The sequence below is a fragment of the Styela clava genome, chromosome 5, assembly GCF_964204865.1.
Source record: "Styela clava chromosome 5, kaStyClav1.hap1.2, whole genome shotgun sequence".
In the NCBI taxonomy this organism is placed as follows: Eukaryota; Metazoa; Chordata; class Ascidiacea; order Stolidobranchia; family Styelidae; genus Styela; species Styela clava.
This window is the reverse complement of record NC_135254.1, coordinates 18,417,469-18,438,031: the sequence shown is the minus strand read 5'-3', so window position 1 is coordinate 18,438,031 and position 20,563 is coordinate 18,417,469. Positions and strand designations below refer to the sequence as shown.

The 20,563-nt window shown below is 31.9% G+C and overlaps 1 protein-coding gene across 1 annotated transcript; it reads right to left on the bottom strand.

Moving 5' to 3' along the window:
* Positions 1-29: 29 nt before the first annotated feature.
* On the bottom strand, positions 30-18,967 carry LOC120344363 (prostaglandin E2 receptor EP2 subtype-like). The gene is made up of 10 exons (XM_039413553.2): positions 18,714-18,967; positions 16,583-16,820; positions 12,592-12,740; positions 11,598-11,750; positions 7,068-7,208; positions 5,604-5,704; positions 4,885-4,996; positions 1,885-1,983; positions 1,498-1,648; positions 30-849 (listed from the first exon to the last, which is right to left on the bottom strand). Exons 1-10 carry the CDS (start codon positions 18,798-18,800, stop codon positions 680-682), a joined length of 1,401 nt encoding a protein of 466 aa, XP_039269487.2. The 5' UTR covers positions 18,801-18,967; the 3' UTR covers positions 30-679.
* Positions 18,968-20,563: the final 1,596 nt, after the last annotated feature.

Genomic DNA, 20,563 nt, shown 5'->3' with positions numbered 1-20,563 from the left:
AGAAAAACACAAATACATTCAATATTCAATAAATTTATAATCTTTCAAAATATAATTCAATTTTTATCATTCGGAAAGTAGTTTGAAAGTTGAAGAATTGTAAACACAGTGAAAAGAAATGACAACGATATAGGAAATAATGAATATAAGAAAAATGGCATTTTATGTCACACTAACCGATGGTGAAGAATGATTGAAGAATGGTAAATTTTTTGTTTTATATTATAATTTTCCAAATAATTACCACTATACCCTGTTTATTTAACCAAAATATTAAATTTTAAAATTTCAGGATCCCGTATTATACCAGAATCAAAACAATTTTTTGTGTTTGATTAATATTAAACGATATGATGACTATTATCAATTTTTTTTCATTTCGACAGTGTATAATGCACCGTTTATTCACTTCTTTTATTCTCAGGTGATTATCCGTCCCACATCGACACACATTGAAATAACACGTGTAAAGAGTGTTTTAACAAACAAAACAATGGCGTTGCAAATTAGTTTCACGGGTATTATTTAGGTACAAGCAGTTTGACTATAATATTATTTTCCCTACTTGAAAATTTTTTAATTAAAAAAAGGGTAATACACTTACACAGTTGTTTATCAGCAGTAATATGACAAATATTTCCCATGTGCAAACTTCCTCACAGTTTTCGAAAAAACGGTTCTATAAATCTTCCGTTAGTTGAGCATTATCATATAAACTCTCATAAGAAGGAGATTTTGTTAAATTTTGCAAAGAATTCACTCCATTCTGATAGATATTCACTTGTGACGTAATAGCGTTACCGTTGCAGGAATACATGAATTGATTCAGAGACAAACAGCGTTCGTATTCTGAAATAATTAGCAAAAAATATAAGTCAGTGTAAAGAATAATTCCAGTGTTAATTATATTGCCCGTGCAACATCTCAAATTTTCGCAATGTGCCCCAGAATTCCTAAAAGGTTTGGTATAACTTATATATTTTCGAGTCAGCAAATCTTATTCAATATTGCATCTCTGAAAGAAGTTTGTGACCAATTGGGACGGTGATCAATTAATTGCTCGACCATTCAATACTCGAAGCTGATATTTCCAACATATGAATATAACATTTCACTGATCAATAATTTAGAGCATGATTTCGTTAACAATGATTTGCCTTTCATATTTGTAAATTAAAATATTTCAAGAAGCCTCAAATATATGACAAGGATTTGTGTGGTCTTGCCATTCAATACAATCCCGTGTAAATCGATTTTTGACTCATGTTAAAATAGATAACAATAACTAAAAGTAACTTCGTACGCATTAATCGATTTCAATACTCCAACATATACTTTTGACAGCAATTAAAAACAATCGTACTGCTTTCTGTGTTTGAGGGAGTGGTATCAATTAGAAACTATGAATCATATGCCTGAATGTGACAAATAAATAAAGTCACACATCGCAAAAAAGACTATAAATGAATCAAGTTATTCCACATTTCTGAAGCTTACCTTTTCGTCTATCTATTGGTGAAGAATTGCAGTTTTGTGGAGAAGACGGATTTACGATTACTTTCAAATTATTTTCTACTTGTGGAAAACAATTTGATTTAGCAAAATTGACCAACCGTTTCACAACTGATCTTCGAAGTAATATGTAGACCTGGAAACGAAAGAATAATACGATATTTTCTGTTTGGATTTTCAGGATTCATTCTACAATCTACACGGTGGTGTTCCCGAATAATTGAAAAAACTTTTTCTTATATCATCAATTTTATTAACAACTAAATTTCTTTTCGTTAAAGAAAAAAATCGATTGAAGCCTAATATTTAAAAAATACATTGCTATAGGAAGCGCCGATAAAACGATAAATGGATTAACTGGTTAGTATTTACCCATGGATCCAAAATAGGATTTGCAGCTGCAAGCCAGATGGCGATTCTATCTTGTTCTCCGTTTCTTTGCCTTGTGATTTGATTGTCAAGAATTCGAATCTAAAAAGGGCATTCTTCCGTTATCCCATATATACATATATAAAAGGATATATTAAATAAGTTATTTTTTAAATAAAATTGTAAACGGGAATGTCCTCGTTTTTTATCACACTTGAATTGTCAATATTCGAGTATAAGTAGAATTAGAATTGTTTAAATTACATCCACACTAAATAAAAACAATATTAAGTTAAAATTCATAAACAAGAATAATATTTTGAATGTGCAAACATTGATTCTGGGTGAGATATGATCTGCTTTCCCAACCTAATAAACGTTTTCAAAATCATTATTTGGATTTGATTCATATGTAAATTTTATATTTATAAGATTTATATCATAAGTTTGAATTGGACATCTATTCACAATATGGTTATAATAAAAAAATTATCTTTTGTATTGCCGGATATTACACTATTTGATTTTAGAAATATTTGTGAAAATAACGAGTACTCAAATATCGGAAAATCAATTTATTCATGGAATATGTGATGTTGTGCAGAATGCCTTCCATGTCTAATGTAAATATTATAAATACATTGTTATTCAGCCATGATTATCAGATAAAAATTGTCACAAACATTTAGCAATTTAAGACCAGTAATTTTCATTCCGATAATAATGCTTTTCGATGAGAAATGTCATGATTTCAATGAAGAGATTCACACTTCATTCAGGGTTTCAGTATTAAAAATATTTTGCTTTACCTTACATGATTCATGACCTGTCTTCAATAGTATTTAGAAACTTAGTCACGGACAGGGATAAGTAAATATACAGATAATTGGACTAGCACGAAGAACCAAATAACCTGATATATTATGAAAAAATAACTATTTGTAGTCTTGATCTAAAACACTTATATCTAAGATTGTCTTGATTTACGATACAATAGTAGGGCTGTAACAGACCCTTAGATAAGTGGTTCCCCACTTTTTGTGACCCAATATTCCGACAAATGAATTTTGAAAAATCTCGCGATCCAAGGATATGCTCAAATACTAAGTGGAATGTAGTATTTTTATGGCCCCAAAATTGAATGAATAATATAAAACAAAGTGATAAAGCTGTGCTAGTTTGCCCTCAGCGAGATTTTCGTGACGTAGATTTACTTAAAGCAAAACGAAAAAAATGCTGCAGAGTCTTTACACTGTAATACTTCCCACGTATACAATTACTATTGAAATTACTAGAAAATGAAATTAGCAACTTTTAGGTTTTTGTTGAAAAAACAAGCGACCCAAGTTAATTTTCAGGTGACCCAGTTTTGGGTCGCGACCCATGGGTTGAGAAACACCGCCTTAGAGTAACGAGGATAGCGCATACAGATCGATACAAGTTGCCGCATAAAACTATGAAGGGACATGAAGTTCATAGCCAAAATTGTCAGTTGAGAAGATAATCGTGTTTCCGTAATAATATAGACATGTATGCTTTTCATTACACCCTTCCGTACATCGGGCAGTAATTAAAAATATTCTTATGTCTCTGTGCAGATGAGATCAATGCGAATACATGCGAACTTTGCATATAAATGAGACGGATATGATTTTTCTACTCGGGACAAAAAGTTAAATTGACAGAAACCTAGAGTTAATTAGACGTGCGCAAATTCCATGGAGAATACTACAGACTGTGTTTAGATGTTGGGTGTCTATTTTGGGGGAAGGGGTTGACTTTGTGACATCTCAAACATAGACGGATTTAACGTGTCAAATGTCATATCAGGCCTCATTGAATTTGTTACGGATCGGTGGGAAATTAAACAAATAAAGTTATTACTCTACAAAAGTGTTCACCAACCAATTTGTCGCGACCCCAAACTGGGTCGCCTAAAAATCATCTTCGGTCACTTGTTTCGGTCACTGGGTCGCCTGAAAAAAAGGTTGGGAACCACTGCTCTACTTGACATGTAAGTGTATAAAAATGAATGGGTTTATATGTTTGCGACCGCGTATGTCACTGCACATATGCATTTTTATGTAGGCGACACCTTGTTCGAAGCAAGGTCACAAACGTGAGACAATAGTGAAAATAGCAAGGATAGAGAAAACTACGACCCACTGTACGCTTTGTTTTTATCTCATATAAATCGCGAATCAGGTCCAATACCCGGGTCAACATATTCTAAGTAAACTAAAGTAAGGACAAAGCATGGAATTTCAAATCTAAAATATCAAATTGAAAATCGTTAAGAACCAACCCTGTTTCGGTTTTACTAATGACTGTAAAGATTAAAAATATGGTTGTTAAGTATTGATGTCGTTTTTATCCAGTAGTTGGCTCATTTTTTCATGTCTGACATCAGAATAATATTGATTTCGATTTTTGAGATATGTTGCTTATATACTGTTTAGCAACTAAATGGCTAAAATGGGCGTGACCCTAGCTACAAATAAAAAATTGAGGTGATGACTCCCTAACTTTCTCTATATTCAATATTGAGCAGAATGATGACGAATGATCCGAATAAATGGATGGCTGTGACGTAATTATTCTTTCCGAAATAAATGTGAAAAAACGGCGTGATGGTAACAATACCTAAACGTAAGAAAATCTATTGATGTCCCACACTTCGTCAATTTTGGATCACAAAATAGTTTACGTCCTTGGGTGAACTCTCGAAGGAGTTTAACGTCGTACGTAAGCGCATTGGTTTATTTGACGCAAATACTGCGTGACGGAAACGTCAACGTACAGTGCGTTAGCTGGTCGAACAAAGATTGGAGCAACCAGTGATATTTAAGCCCCGTGTAATTCTCATCTAACAATAACGGAAAAGAGAAATTATCCTACTTTGATGTTATGGAACACTGCTTCTATCGCTTGACAATATACCAAATATACCAAATACCAAACAACAACAAACTATGAACTAATTAATAATGGTCATTCATTTACCATTAATGGTAGCCAGCATATCAGGTAAATACAAGTCATAACGATAAGCTGGATTATCATTTGTGTTTCCCTTCGAACGGTGGATTTTCGTCTTCCGTGCACGGTTGCCATTCTGCACAAAAAAATACATTGTTAATGCATTTCAACTTTCGAATCACTTTACTAAATTTGCATAAAATAAATCACAAGTTGTTGGCAATAATTTACACCTAATGGCGTTCCACATTAATTACCGTACTTAACTTTATCTTAACTTTTAGATCTTTCCGATAGTTCACTTGCAAATTTGTAAATAATGCAACAAAAAAGTCACGTTTCCATAATTCTATAATGAATTTTGCACACAACTGTGACAAAACATTACAGCACTAAAAGCTTCGCGCCCAATTTTTTAATTGAGGGCATGTTAAAATTGCATTCTTGAAGATAACTGAATTTTTTTGTTACTTTTGCCAAGCCACTTAAAGCAGCATTACAAACCAAAAGCAGACATGAAGTGAACATATCTAACTACAAAGAAGAGCAAAAAGATCTTAATTTAAGTTGTCACTGTCACGAATAACGAACTATTATTCCAACAACTCCGGCCCGGAATCGATTTTTAGAAGTATTCATAATTATGAGTTCGAATTATCAATTCAAGTGAATGAATACAACTCAAAAGTGTCCCAATTTTTTACGAAATATTTATTTAACATACAGTAAACGATATATCTTACCGTGATTTCATTTTAAATAATCCGACGACTACAATAATATTGCATATTAATGTTGTGAATATCATGATTATTCCGCTTATTGCATATATAAAGTTGAAAGCCTGAAAACGATTAGAACATATATATATATCTATAGGTAGAAAGTCAATACTGAATATCAACCAAATTTGCAATCACGAAGCTTATAATTATTAAACAATCGTATTATCGCAAGTTTAAACAGTGACTAGAAATTAAAAAAAACAAAACTATTATCATATAAATTGAATGCATCATGATGTCTGGCAGATACGTAACCCAAACCAAGCATTTCAGGCCAGATTTAAATTAGGGCTATATATATAAATACAATAAGCAAACATTTTTAAATCATTTATTCTAATCATCTTGTGATTCTTATAGTTACAGAACATGAAAATAGTTAAAGCTATTTTATTGGCCTGGTTCGGACCATATCTGAACTTGTAGATTGGTATTTCGTACCAAGCTTGATTAAAAAAATAGAGAGCTCAGGCGATCGAATATTCAAATTAATATAACGAGGCGTATCCATCCTGCAATGTAAGGTATTAACGTATCAAGAGTGAAAAAATCGCGATATATTAATAGAAATCTATTTTCACTTTCATTAATTTGTGATGTGTTGCGTTAAGTTCATTTTCTACTGAAAAAATCGAATAAATAATAAATTATGCAAATGGCTGGCAAGTTTTGCTAATACTATTGTACATTTTAAGATCATTAGTGATAAGAGCAATGTATTTCCCCAAAATGATGATTGAATTTTTGTTTCAACTTTAGCCTAAAAGCTCAAAATTCTTGTCTCAAATACCCAGAATTAAATGATTTACATCGGATTTTTTTCTGTTCTCGGCAGTCGGAGGTATAGTTCTGAATAAATAATTAATTGAGGCTTAAAACCGAATAATATGAGATCTCTTTGTAAATTTAGAAACAATTGTGTCGCAAGCATGATGTACTTGTAGCAGAAGATAAAATACATGGATTATCTGCGCTAAGAATCAGTAAATTTACACTTTTAAAATATCAATCAATTATTGAAAAAAACATTCTATTTGAATTTCAATCGTTATTTTGACGCATCATCACTCATTTAACATACATGACATAGGTGACATTTACAAACAAATGTTTTGGTCGCGAGAGATGTTTCGTGTACTTTATGTAGATGGGAATTCCTAAAACTGAAAACTTCACATTTGATGATACCTTGACAACAAGGCTGGATGCAGGTTGAGTCGTTTTCTAAAATGAATAACATAAGTGCCGAGTCGTCGATCAAAAACATTTTTAAATATAAATTGACACATATTAGGCGAAAAAAATACGATTGTAACGCACAATTATACAAGATAAGCAACAGTGGAATGATTATATTATATAATAATTTCACAGATGAAATGCACCGAACAGTTAAAGCTAGATTTTGTAATCTATCATTACCATAGCTTTTGGTTCTTTAGCTTGCCAGTCTGCAAAACACCAAGTATATGGAAACATTGGGCGAACTGTTCCAAATCCCATAGAAGGTAAAGCCGAGAAGATAGTCGATGACACGAGAATGATTAAAATTGCGATATTTGCCTGAATTAAGATAGAACAAAGGTATTATATTTCGACCACCATGGCCACAAATATTGGGTTATTTCAAGTGCAAATAATTTCTCTCTAATTCAGATAAATGATTTTGACCCTGGGGTCAAAAAATCAGAAAAATTTAAAAAATTCTAAATTGAATTTATGAAGATTTCCAACAACGAAGAAGAGTAAATTGAATGATAGACGACATTATGGTCGATTACATTTTCACCGTGTAATTTAGTGGATGAATCGTGATTGAGAACAATTTTTATTTAAATTTTGGCTGAAATGCGACAATAACAATGCAGTTCATGATTCAGAACTCAAATATTATCTAGTTTCTATGTCGTTCATAATACCAATTATTTGATAATGCGTGAAGTAGATTTTTTTGAAAAAATGAGGTTCTTTTAAAGTTCACGGAGCACTTATATCCCTGCGAGTGTTCATAATAAATCATTTTGAAGTGCTGAAATTGATTTAGTATCACGAAACTTTTAAGTAGACGTGTATATGTACTGCGTGTATATGTCATCTTGATTTCTTGAATTAGGTTTGCATTGATAAAATTTTTTGAAAACACCTCATCTTATCATACATGAGGCGAACAAAGCAACAAATCGACAAAGATCACTTTAATTAAACATTATATGAAAAAAATTAGATTTGTGGCAAATTTAAGCCTATTATTTTAACATTAGTTCAAGCTGGGTGGTGCTTTTAAAATGAGATTGCGTACAAAATTTTAGCAGCTAATAATTTTTGCTGGCAAAAACTTTCAGCACGTAAAATAGATTGGTAAAAGCGTATCTGCAATATTTTCTGTAGACTGTACAGCAATAAAAAAATAATATTTTCAATCTGACACCGTTCATTAGGATATAATAAAAGGTTTAGTATTTAGAATAATAATATGATAGAACTGAAAATTCTTAGAAATGAGTTAAAAATAATATCTCAATGATCAGATTATTCACAGATAAAACTTAGTAATGCGTTAATAATATTTTCCCAATAATATAAACTGAGCTTAATATTTCAGACCAGAATACATGACGATTTAACGCGGAATGAGAAGACCAACTCCAGATACCCAAATTTCAACCTTGCGAGCATATTATACCTATCTACGTTTACCCATATAACTACGTTTTCAAAGACCTAAAATTTGAAAGGTTTCTTAGCACCTTATTCAAATGCACTTATTTGGTATTATTAATCTGGCTCTGTTTAGATTGTTAGCCGTAAAGTTGAAATTAATATGAAAACCACTGGCAAATGTATTAGATTTAGAGTCTTTATCCATGAAGAAAACGTGCATAAAATTACCATAAATTATCCATTGAATTCGAAATTCCTTTCGCCACGCCTGTTTTACACAATAGGTTTATTGTACATTTGAAAACAATTATGATCGAGACATCGATATGTTATACGTTAGGAAACTATTTTTGTAGTTGGATACCATGGATATTTTATAGTATTACCGACTGAATTGTTTTTACAACTTGATAATTTGATACGAAAAGTTGTGCACGGTATGTTCTAACAGCAACTTTGAAGATAATTTTTTTGAGTATTTTTCTTGAAATCCGTGGTTACGTCTTGAATTACATCAATTTGTTCAGCTGGCAGTACTAAAAATTAATAACTAATAGAAATAAAAAATATGTCATGGTTGCCATATTGTAGTAATTAATAATATTGTGTCAGATTCAATATATTTGCCATTAACACCAACATCGAAATTAAATAATTATTGTATGCTCCCAATATAAAAAATTTGCAGGGTGGGAATTTCCAAAGGCAGAAATTAAGTACAAAGTCGTAATGTCAATCTTGAAAGTCGTTGAGACCAGCGATGACAACTTGAAGCACATTCCAAATTAAAAATTCATACTTCAAGTTGAACATTGTGACTTTCGTTAAGTGTTTTATTTGTAAAAGTTGTTGAATAGGAATTAATTCAACTACAATTGTCTTCAAATTTTTGTTCTACACCCAATAATGCTCTCAAACTGGAGAGATACACCGCAAAGTCTGCGGCGCAGACGATGGTCGACATTACAGACTCTACAACAAGAGCGGTTTTAATAATTCGAAATAGTTATTGACTCTTTTCGGGTTGTGTATTAGGAATTACTGAAAATATTTTTATTTTATTGATCTCATAGTAATAATGCCAATGTTATCAGTAATTAGATTGTTTACCCATCTCGCCGTATAATATAATCCTCAACCCTCTTTCACGGATTTATCATGCAAACAAGTTTTTCAAAACTCAATTGTCACTTGACCATATGTGGCCAGTACTTATAAAGCTAATGATACGATTCGCAATGCAATTGTAATTAGTTCTTGATCATCTATGATCATACAAAATTTTTATCAAAGTCTGTATATTGCGATGTTGATTCAAAATTTAATATAAAAAAAATTTGCATACCTAAATTTTTGGATATTGAATTAGCGAATTTTCCGGGTTATCCAAAACAACGTGAAAGAAAGTTCAGGAAAATTTGAAATTTTGAACGATTCTCAGAATTTCGACTATTGTTTTGAGTTTTTAAACAAAGATTTTGTTTCTAAAAACCTTTTAGGTAAGTAAATTAAAACAAAAGATTACACATTCTGCGTGAAGAATAAACACTATTTTATTGATTTAGATCATATTAGCGTTCAGGATTACCTCCAAATTTCAAATAATTATACCAATTTCAGGGTTTGTTCAGTTAAAAGTTCGTTTTTGTTATATTTAAAAAGATACCCTTGATTCTTTCCCTATCAGATCAAGACCATATATACAATTAATCGAAGGAATCACACCGTCAACCACGACCCACATGTTTAGCACAATAAAGATTGTTTTGAAAATACTACTAATATAATTCTTTTTTCACAGTATATCGCTGTCACATTTACCAAAACCGTGAATCGAAAATAATGATAGTTCGAGCAAGTACAAGTAGACCTACCGTATTTTTATCATGTCTGATTTATTCACTGGTGATTTCAAAGATCTCTACTTTAATGGACTTGTTGTGTATGGGATAAATATTGCATGTCACGTATAATGGACGACATAAAAATCATGTCTTCTAACCGCATCACTGAGAAACTAGCAACGTTCCTGTTGCATTGAACCACCACAAAGTACTATGAATCCAATAAGAATTGATTTTATATAATTTCAAAGCGAAAAATCTTGTGTAAAATCCCGAGTGATGCTGAAAATTTCAATAATAATAATATTTTCTACAATTTTTTTGAAGATATTGAATGGTGGATATAAAACCCAGACAGATGATTTAGTTTTAAAGGATACGGAACAGTAAAAGAGGAAAAAAGTGACAAGGTATATTACAAACCGGTCGATAACGATGTATTCATTCAATTAAATCAGCCTCTGTTAGGTTAAGAATTTCACAATGTCGCTGTCGCCCATCTCTAATGATATTTTACTTTACGTTCTCGACAATGAATGATAAGACTACTTGAGCCAAAGTAACACATTGTGTTAAATGTATGTATTCATGCCGATTTACTTTATAAATAATATATTAGTTTCTTAAGCTGGAATATTTGGAATAAGTTCTCATGGTATATCAAGCTTTCTTTTTGTTAATTTCAAAATTAAAATGACACATAATACAAATTTTTATGGATTATTTAGGAATGGGATTAAAAAGACTTTTGCACGTGCTGAAAGAAGAGTGATTGGCATTTCACTAAAGCACCAAACGCACTTGTTATTATTAGCTTTTTAAAACTGAAAATGTGCCAAGTCTACGATGGTTCTTTTTATTGTCTGAAAGGGATTAACAAAATTAGATCTAGGTTATCAAGAATCATTGTTTCAAGCACAAGTCGAAGGTGAATCGTGGGCCATTGACGCGATGCATATATGGATCTTGTTTGACAAAAGTGTTAACTTGGTCTAAACTGAGATCATCGTCGAGTTACGTTGATAGAATTGATTTGTATATACGGAAGGTCCGTCTGTGTCCACAATCAGCGGTTTCGGAACTCTTAAGTAGGCCAATTGGTCATGCTCCGAATAGATTTATCGTTCTAATTCGCAAAATTGTTTGAATTTGGTATGTACAAAAATGACCTGAAATAAAAATTATAGCAGCGTGAAATCGTCTTATGTCCATGTTATTCGTTTCGCCTAGAACTTTCTTTTGTACTTTCGACAAGTAAGAAAAAACAAACTCAGATGACTTTTTGAATCATTTATGACCCGTTTTGGTGTATTTGCAATTATATGAGAAAATAGGGTACCAGGCCAATGCTTTGGCTGATGGAATTTCTCAAAACTGCGGACACTCATATGCGGAAAAACCAAAATTGCTTACTGAATTACATGATAAACAAACATTAAAAACTTACCGTACGTGACGTCACATGTCGATGATAAAAATACGGACATTGTATACTCAACACGCGTTCGATTGCCATCGTTGTCAGTGATGCCATCGTCACGATACCAAAAAACATCATTGCGAATGCACTATAATTGCAAAGAGCGTCTCCCCCTGCCGCCTGGGTGAACAAAATCAATTTACATAAATTTGATTTTTTGAATAAAATAATTTTGCGCCAATTCGTGGCCAATTAAAGAGACACATGAGTGTCTTGTACTGACGGTAATGGTAGACTGCTCAGTCCCAAAGCTCAATTGTTTTGACCAAAATTTTAGATGGGCGGCGAATAACTACTGATGCAAATATTTACTAAAATGTAATTTGTTTTGTTATTCCATGATTCACGTCGAAATTTCATCACTTTTGCATATTCAAATCGATTCAATATTGCATTTTCATGGAATATTACTTTAATGTATTCCGCATTATTTATTAGCATGAAATGCATGGCAATTGGTTGCTTTTATTACCTTTTCAAGATCTTGTTTTTCAACTGGATTTAATAATATTAAGAAACCGCTGTTGTTTCTCATGCTATAAGTTTTTCAACCTCCATAAACACAAGTTTCACTGATTGAAAGCTGGCGCAAGAATTTTTGATTTGTAATATTTTGAAATAGATTACGTCAAGTTTCTTATCCCAAACGTTTGGTTTTAGCTTCTTCTTGTCAAACGTGGATTTAATATGCAGCAAACACGCACTCGCAGTTTGTGTTTGATCATAGGTGTATGATTTTGGTATATTTTCATTTCATTTCGAGAACTAAAAACCAATTATTTATTAATGTAACTTCATGCAGTTATTGTACTGTTCGAGTTTTGGATTCCATGGGACATGTTGCTGAAATTACTCTATTGAATTAAATGGTCCTTTTATATAAAAGTTCGACAAAGTTCAAAAATTTTATGCTTAATGTTACCTCTCATATAAATAGGAAGTAAACTACGTTTTTGTTTACCTTGATGGTAGTGTTCGTTGCATACAAATATAGTGTAACTGGAGAAGTGGCTAAATTTCCAGCCAAGTCAACCGCTATAAGAGCAAGTACAAGTGTATGAAACGGTCCAAACTTATTTTTTCTGCGTCGTTTCGTTCCGGGTAAAATATCTGAAAATGTAGGCGAAAAGACATTAAAATATAAAATAATAACGTATTCTGAATGAAAAAACATATAAAAACTCTACTCATAAAATTAACAAATTAATGTGTAGCACGTAATTCTAATGAGCAAATTCTAATCGAAAATAGAAGTGTTTATTAAACATGATAACATTGCATGGGTTACGAAGAATCCATATTTGCATAGGTATATTTTACACAACTATAACTATTCAATGAAAGGGTTCTACACTGAACTATAATACAAAAATAACTTCCAACAAAAATTACACACATAAATTATCTCGGAGAATAAATTTCAATAGACCTATTTTTTATATAAATAATTGAAGCCTGTTACTCGGCGTTTAATATAATTTCATAAAATTTTCAGCCATGGGATTATGGAAAATACTTTTTTTTTCTATTCGGTTCAGTCACTAATACGCTTGTAATTTCACTTTTGCGAGGCTTAGCTTGTCACGACACCCAATTATTCGGAATGATCAAAAAGAAGGAGATGTAATGACATCAGGATTTGTAAACTGTATGTAAATTATATCTGTACCAAATAACAATGCCACAACCAAGCGATTTGATTTGTGTAAATCTTGTTTTTCATATAATATGTGGTCCAAACTGTCGAATGACGCATACGCAGACTGTTTATTGCAAACAACAAAGTAAAAAGACATTAAAACGTAACTTAACCCGTGAGTATAATTGAATACATCATACACATCACTATAAGATAAAATGCCTTAGATGGCGGCTTGATGTCATTCATACAAATTTCAAATGGCCATTATTTCAGCTTAAAAAAATTGAATAACAGATCCCCACTTTTTCTAGTGTTTAGGAAGTTACGTGTCCCTACCAGAAAGATTTACTTTTTTTTTAGCTACGATTGGCTGTCATGTTTGTGCCACTCATCCTGAGGACGGCACATTCTCAAAAAAGACATTCGTTTGAACCATGACTACTTCAACTATGAGTACATTGCGGGTTATTAATTATTGGGAAATTGAACGTGAAATCGTTTAAAGGGCAAATTATGGTGGTATCTGTGTGAGGTAATTGAGAATATACAGACAGACAAAGGATTTGCCAGGGCTATCATTATTACACATGGATCCATCCCCCTGTAATGAAATTTATCGACAGAAGCAAGAACAAAGACATACATGTACAAACATTTCTCATATACATAATGACAAAAGAAAGGGTTTCAGCTATATATCCGACATAAAAGCAATGCTATTATAACCATTTGTTTGATTAGATCCATTCTGTTTTTAACAAATAACGCACAATTTTACTTCGATATATCACTAAAATTTGCGACCTCGAAATTTTACACATTCGCACAAAGTGGATTCTTGTGGAATACATTTTATACGTCACAAAAATTATCAAGTATTATTATTTCAGGTATTCAACATGAAGTTTCAACAAATTGATGCTGTTAGACTCATGACAAACCATTCATTATCGTCATTATACCCTTGATTTATTCGTGTAATTATCCACGTTCAGGTATGAAATATTGCCGAATTGTCACGCTATAGCACGATTCTTATGTGATCCGTATTAGGACATATACCATTTTAAGATTCCTAGAATTATGTCTTAGGAGAATGTTGCTTCTCAACTGTTTATAAATTTTCACGTACAGGTGCCGGTATCGTATATCGAACTTCAAAAAATCGACTAAATCACAATATGCTCATCTTGTACAAAGGCCTATTTCAGTTAAACTACAGTTATGAGAAATAAAGCATTTGGATTTACGATAAAATTCACTGAATTACGACAATTTTGCTAGAAGCCTTTACTTACTATATGGTCGCAACACGTGGTATTACTTAGATACCCGCCTTCGGATACGAAATATAAATGTCGATAAAATACCACAATGTGGCGATTACTGTCGACTTGCAAATGTCGATTTTCACAGAGTATGGGGTAATTTCTACTTTGCACAAAATGTACTAATCCCGTATTTCCAAAATGTAAGATAGGCATTATTCTCCTTAAAACACGAGTGGACTTCTAAATTTTTAGTTGCTTCCCATGCTCTACTTTGCTCTGCTTTTTTCAAGAGATTGCAATTCACTACCCAAATAAAAGTTCTAAATATTAAGTAACAAACAAAGAAAAGTTATAATTGTAAACAATATCCAACCTAAAGATATTACCCTTGATATACATTATCCAAACGTGAAAAAGACAGGATGAAATATACACAAAAATGGGGGCTCAAGAACCAGAAGTATGTGTACCAATATGGAAGTGACTAATTTTGTTCGTCTACTTTACATCAAGTTGTGTAAAGTAATTGATTACTATGAACATGGGGTGTATTCACTTGGCTAACACAGACAGTTCCATAACTCGTAATAGAACTAAAATAGGGAAATCAGAACAAAATTATGACTCAACCCTAACCTGTTACACATACTCCGGGAGTACCCCAAAATGTCACGTTGTGAGCTCAAATATATATATGTTACGGATCAATTGACTTGAAAATTTTCTGTAATAGGTATGTATAGAAAACAATTCGCGGTCTATAAGATATGAATGTGCGTTGCTATTTAAAATTTGAACTTGCTATTGGATCAATATTGCAAATATTCCTCATAGTCAGTTTGAATTACTATTCTAAAAATGATAAAATATTACATACATTTCTATTAAAAATATGATCGCAAAGGTCAATATCTTTTTTATTTCAGTTTGGGATTATATTTTTCGGTTCGGTCGCGCAGTAATAAGCCATCTTAAACCTTTGTTCCTGCTTAACCAGTATTGCAATTCCGGTTCTATATACATGTGTTTCATGTGTGAATAATCATTTTTCTCTTCTCTAAACCCGCCAGGACGCGTTTTAACAGAGCAAATAACATAAAGCACGTGTACAAGCAAAATTAATGCAAGTGTGAAGTTGCGTTTATGTAAGAAAAAAACTACGACAGTATTTGAGTCAGGTTGTGTGTCCGTTCTCAAGTTCGTTAGAAGCATATTTGAATTTTAAAATCTTTATTGCACTTATTGTTACATTATTTACAACCTTACATGGGCATAGCTTATTATGTCATCGCTGCTATTTATTATATACGCGAATCAGCATTTAGAAGTAGACAGTGATTTATTGCGAGTAATAAATCAACATAACCAAATTCTCAAACTGTTTTGCATGTCAATAATTGTATCGTGGTTTGTGGTTCCAATGACGACTTCACTGCTGTTTATCGGCTCAACAATAAAGCCGCTTTGTGGTTGAACTTGGGGTATACGCAAAAAGAAGTTTCATTGAACAAAGCAAGATAAATAACATAGCATTTTTGTTAAAAAACAAAATACGCACTCAAAGGATCTGTTCTATTTTATACTATTAAAAAATTCGAAAAGTGGTATATTATAATCAGGTGAAATGCCACAGCGTTCTTTTGTTACTCACACTTACTCACGTTTTAAACCATTGAAAATATGTCTTCATATCAAACAACAGTTTAATTTCAGCATATCATTTTGTTTTGATAAAGGAATGACTGTGATGACCACTATATGCTGGTATTTACGAAGTATATGAAGTCATTGATTTACAACAAAAATTGTTTCAATCTTTAATAGCATATGATCTAAAAATAGATTTTTATATGATATGTATAACAAATTTCGCCTTTAAAATTAGCATTTCAATATCAGTGTTACTAATATAAAATTGTGTGAGAAAATTTGGTAACATTTCAGCCATTTTTACCAATTACATGCTATTGAATTTAGATAGCACACTGGTTTTCTAACGCACAAGAAAACTATAAATATATAAAACCAGGCAAAATTACCATTTTTATTACGCATTCCCGTAGAAACTTTTCTTTGTTGATGATTGAAATCAGAAACATCCCTTGATCTATCACCATTTTTCTCACGAAAATTTGGAGAAGGAGTGTAAGCTGAGGAGCAAGTGAGTGGACTGTGAGGACGAGCTCTTCTGTACTTATACCTTACCAGAGAAACGATACCAAGCATGTTCCCCAACACTCCAAGAGCAAACATAAGACAAGGTATAGGCAATGCTTTCTGAAAATGGAAAATGGAAATAGATATATATGATTCAATGAGAAAATGTATTGAGAATTGAGATATGCTCTCAGAATTTTTTATTCAACCACGTTTATATAAACGGAGAATAAATATGTTATGCAAACTGCTAACAAATAGATTATTTAACCTATAAGTGGAGGTATCGAAGATCATGAAAAAGGTTGTTAGTTGTCAGTATTCTGTTCACATTCCATAGATAGGAAATTTTACGTCAACAAAAGAGATGAGTCTACGCTTGTTGTATTATAAACATAAGCATCACGTCACATTTGGTATTTGAAAAAAAAAATTGAATGCCATTTTACGGCGTAACTCGTGTACTACTTAATTTATATAATTAATTTATATACGAATCATCCAATTTATTTTAAAATGATAGAAGCATGAGTTTTTTAATCCAAAGATTTTTCCTCAAACGCTTATAGTTCGAATTGAATTACATTTACATGTGTTTATTAACATATCACAAAAAATCTTTACAAACTATAACATTTACACTTATATAGTTTAATAGTAAGTGCTGATGAAAAAACGGAGATGTTGTCCTCAACAAATACCATAACCTAAAATGAATAAACAAGAAACGTCTCGTGCATCAGTATTAAAATTAAAATTATATAATAAATAAATTCGACACTCTTTTCTCACGGAGTCTTTTTACGTAATTTATGCTGGGGCGACGGTCTGGCAAAATGGTAATAAATTCTGCATTTCATTGCTGCAGATAGTTTGTACAGCTGAGTATAATTGCATTTTAATTTGTGGGAGACGTTGCTGGACAATCTTTGTTTAAATTCTGCATCGACCGGTTGCTACATATGTCGATATAGATATAATTATGGAATCATATAATCATATTACAGGATATTCTTGGAGCTTGCAGTTTAAAGAAGGATCAATCTTTTTTCGTGGCGTTTATATAAAAAATATTCGTCAAAGTTCAGTCCTATTTGACACAGATTGTATTTAATAAATGTAGTAACTCAATGCATTAGTCATGGAACCAGCTTTGACAAAGCACAAAATAAGCTTCACAACATTTGTTTGTTTAGCACCCTTTATACCAAGTGTTTATTATATATCTGTTATCGAAATTTGAACACTCGGAATTGTTTCTTACATAACTTGAACGCACAAAATAAACTGTACTTCTGTGACTAAACTAGCAACTTTTAGTGTGTCTTCGATATACTTTTCAATTGGACAGACACATAGTATTTGAAAACATATATGTATTTGAAAAAGTCGACGAATAAATTCCAAACTGAATACATGTAGCATGGATTACATGTTATCTATTTCCTTGTAACAAACATTGCTGCCTAACAAGATCTTGGTTCCGTTAAATTAAATATTTTGAAATATAATGATTGGGCTCATATTTTCTTAACGCTACTTGTGTTCCGTGTCGTTTACTCAAGTTGGAAAGCCTCTTGTTTGTACAAAGATACAGCTTTTATGACATAAAACAGCTACATAATTATCGAACTATTCATGCGGGAAATGAATATTTTTCAACTGGCCTAATGGATAGTGCATATATAAAATTTTAACTGTTTGACTTTAAAGGTATTAAAATATCTGATTGATATTCTATGTTTGCCACCTTTTTCAGATGTATTAAATTGGTTTCGTAAAATGCAAAACCTGAAGTATTCCAGCCCATAAACACAGATGAGCCATACCATTGGTTAATTGTCTGATCTCATTATTCAATGTGAAGGTATGAAACACCGGCATTATCCAGCGTTTAATTAATTATATTTATGATTATACATAATTATATAGTGAAACAAAACTGATTGTCGGTTACAAAAAAGGCTATTGAAATTGATCAGGAAGAGTTATAATATATACGATCTATCTGACCTTTGAATCTATTACAATGTAGTCCAGTTCCGAAAGAGGAACATATCCTGTATTTCGAGTCGTGACATTTTGTAAATCCATATCCATGAACAGCTTGTGGAAAGCACATGTAGATCACTAAAAATATACTTTGTCCTTCGCTGGTTTTCGAGTAATTACAGAATTGAAATTGCAAAACGACCTTACAGAGTTCTCAATTTACCCAATTTGACATTTTGCTATAAAAGATTAGAAATTTGATTATATTTTGCAGCTGAGTCTACTTTCTACTAATACGATGTAGCATGCTAAAGAAAAACATGTTTAAGCGTGGACCAATTGTACAACAGCTCACGGTTGACCGGGCTCGACCCGACGGACAACTACATCCCCATCGAGTTATCGACAACCGACTACAATTCGTCGTCACATGTAAGGGATTTATGATAAGATATTAGAGAGAAGTGAGTGAGAGAAAAAAAGGCACGCCTCATACTGTTGAAGGGATATTTTATGACGATTATATTTATGTCGACTCTCGTTTGGAACGTCATCTTGGTAATTTTCATCTATTTCACCCAAACTACAAATAAAATATATACTGCTTATTTAAAGCTTAGCTCCACGTTTCCTAACGATGGGTAATTTCTCATCAGGAATTTTGTGTTTCATGAGGAGGAATTGTGCTTCTTGTTTGCTATAGTATTACCAATGATTTCCAGTTCTTATGAATAATTACACTATTACTAATATACTTGTTTAGACTTACGTATAAACTACTTAAACTGTACAAAAGTGGGAACATGCGCATAACACCCGTGAGTTATCCATTGAATAGTTGACAAATAATATAGTTTTATGCAAAGTGAGGGGGGAATAAGAGTTCCAAAATACGCGAAGGAGTAATTAAAAAAAAAAGAAGGTTTCAAGCCACTGTCTTAGCTCCATAGTTTCATGATTGGTTGCAATTGTAACCTGATTTATAAGATGTTTGCGTTGCATATTATTATACAAAGATAAACAAATACATTTTTCATTTTGTTAATGCTCCATTAAATGAGGAAAACACCTTTAATTGCAATGTTGTATTGGCCTAATTGCTCCAGTTATGAAGTAATCGATACAATTGATTAAAATAGTTCGATTTGAATCTTCATAGTTAAAACTTGAAATGCATATAACTATTATATTTATTATGTTATCATTCAACGAAATTGCATATTATTGAAATCTTCCAACAATGTCCACTTGGATAGGAGATTTTTTAGTATAATTTGCTGCTAAAATATGATTTTATATCTCGTTTTGATGAGATAAAAGATTAAGAGAACCCACAATTAGTTTATTTTTTTAGACATAATATTTGTTATGCCTTAGCAGTATTATATCTTTCGATTATTTCTATAAAAGACGTACTTACAGATGGGGAGAAGTAAATAAAAAGGCGGAATAAGGCAATAACTATATAGATGAAAGTAAAACGCATTTGTTAACTTGTATTTGCAGTTCAAACGAATTTCCCCTCTTAAAGTGTGACTCAATATTAATATTCTGGTGATATTACATGAATGAGGTTTTCCTTGAAACTGGGCCGTTTATAAAGAGTGTTACAAAAGATCAATTTTATTATTGATTAACTCATTATTTTAAAAATGTGCTTAGGAGTTGAAAATATTTGTAAGTTTTAAATTTTTCATTTTTGTACGGGAATGACAAAAGCGCACGTTCACCACTTGATGATAAGATAATTTTTGTTTCGTTACCAGTTACTTCTGTCAATACATCATAATTAAAACTATTAACCAACTATTGTTCTGCATATTCATGACCTGACGACTAAAAATCTTGTAAATAAGATCTTCAATCAACTC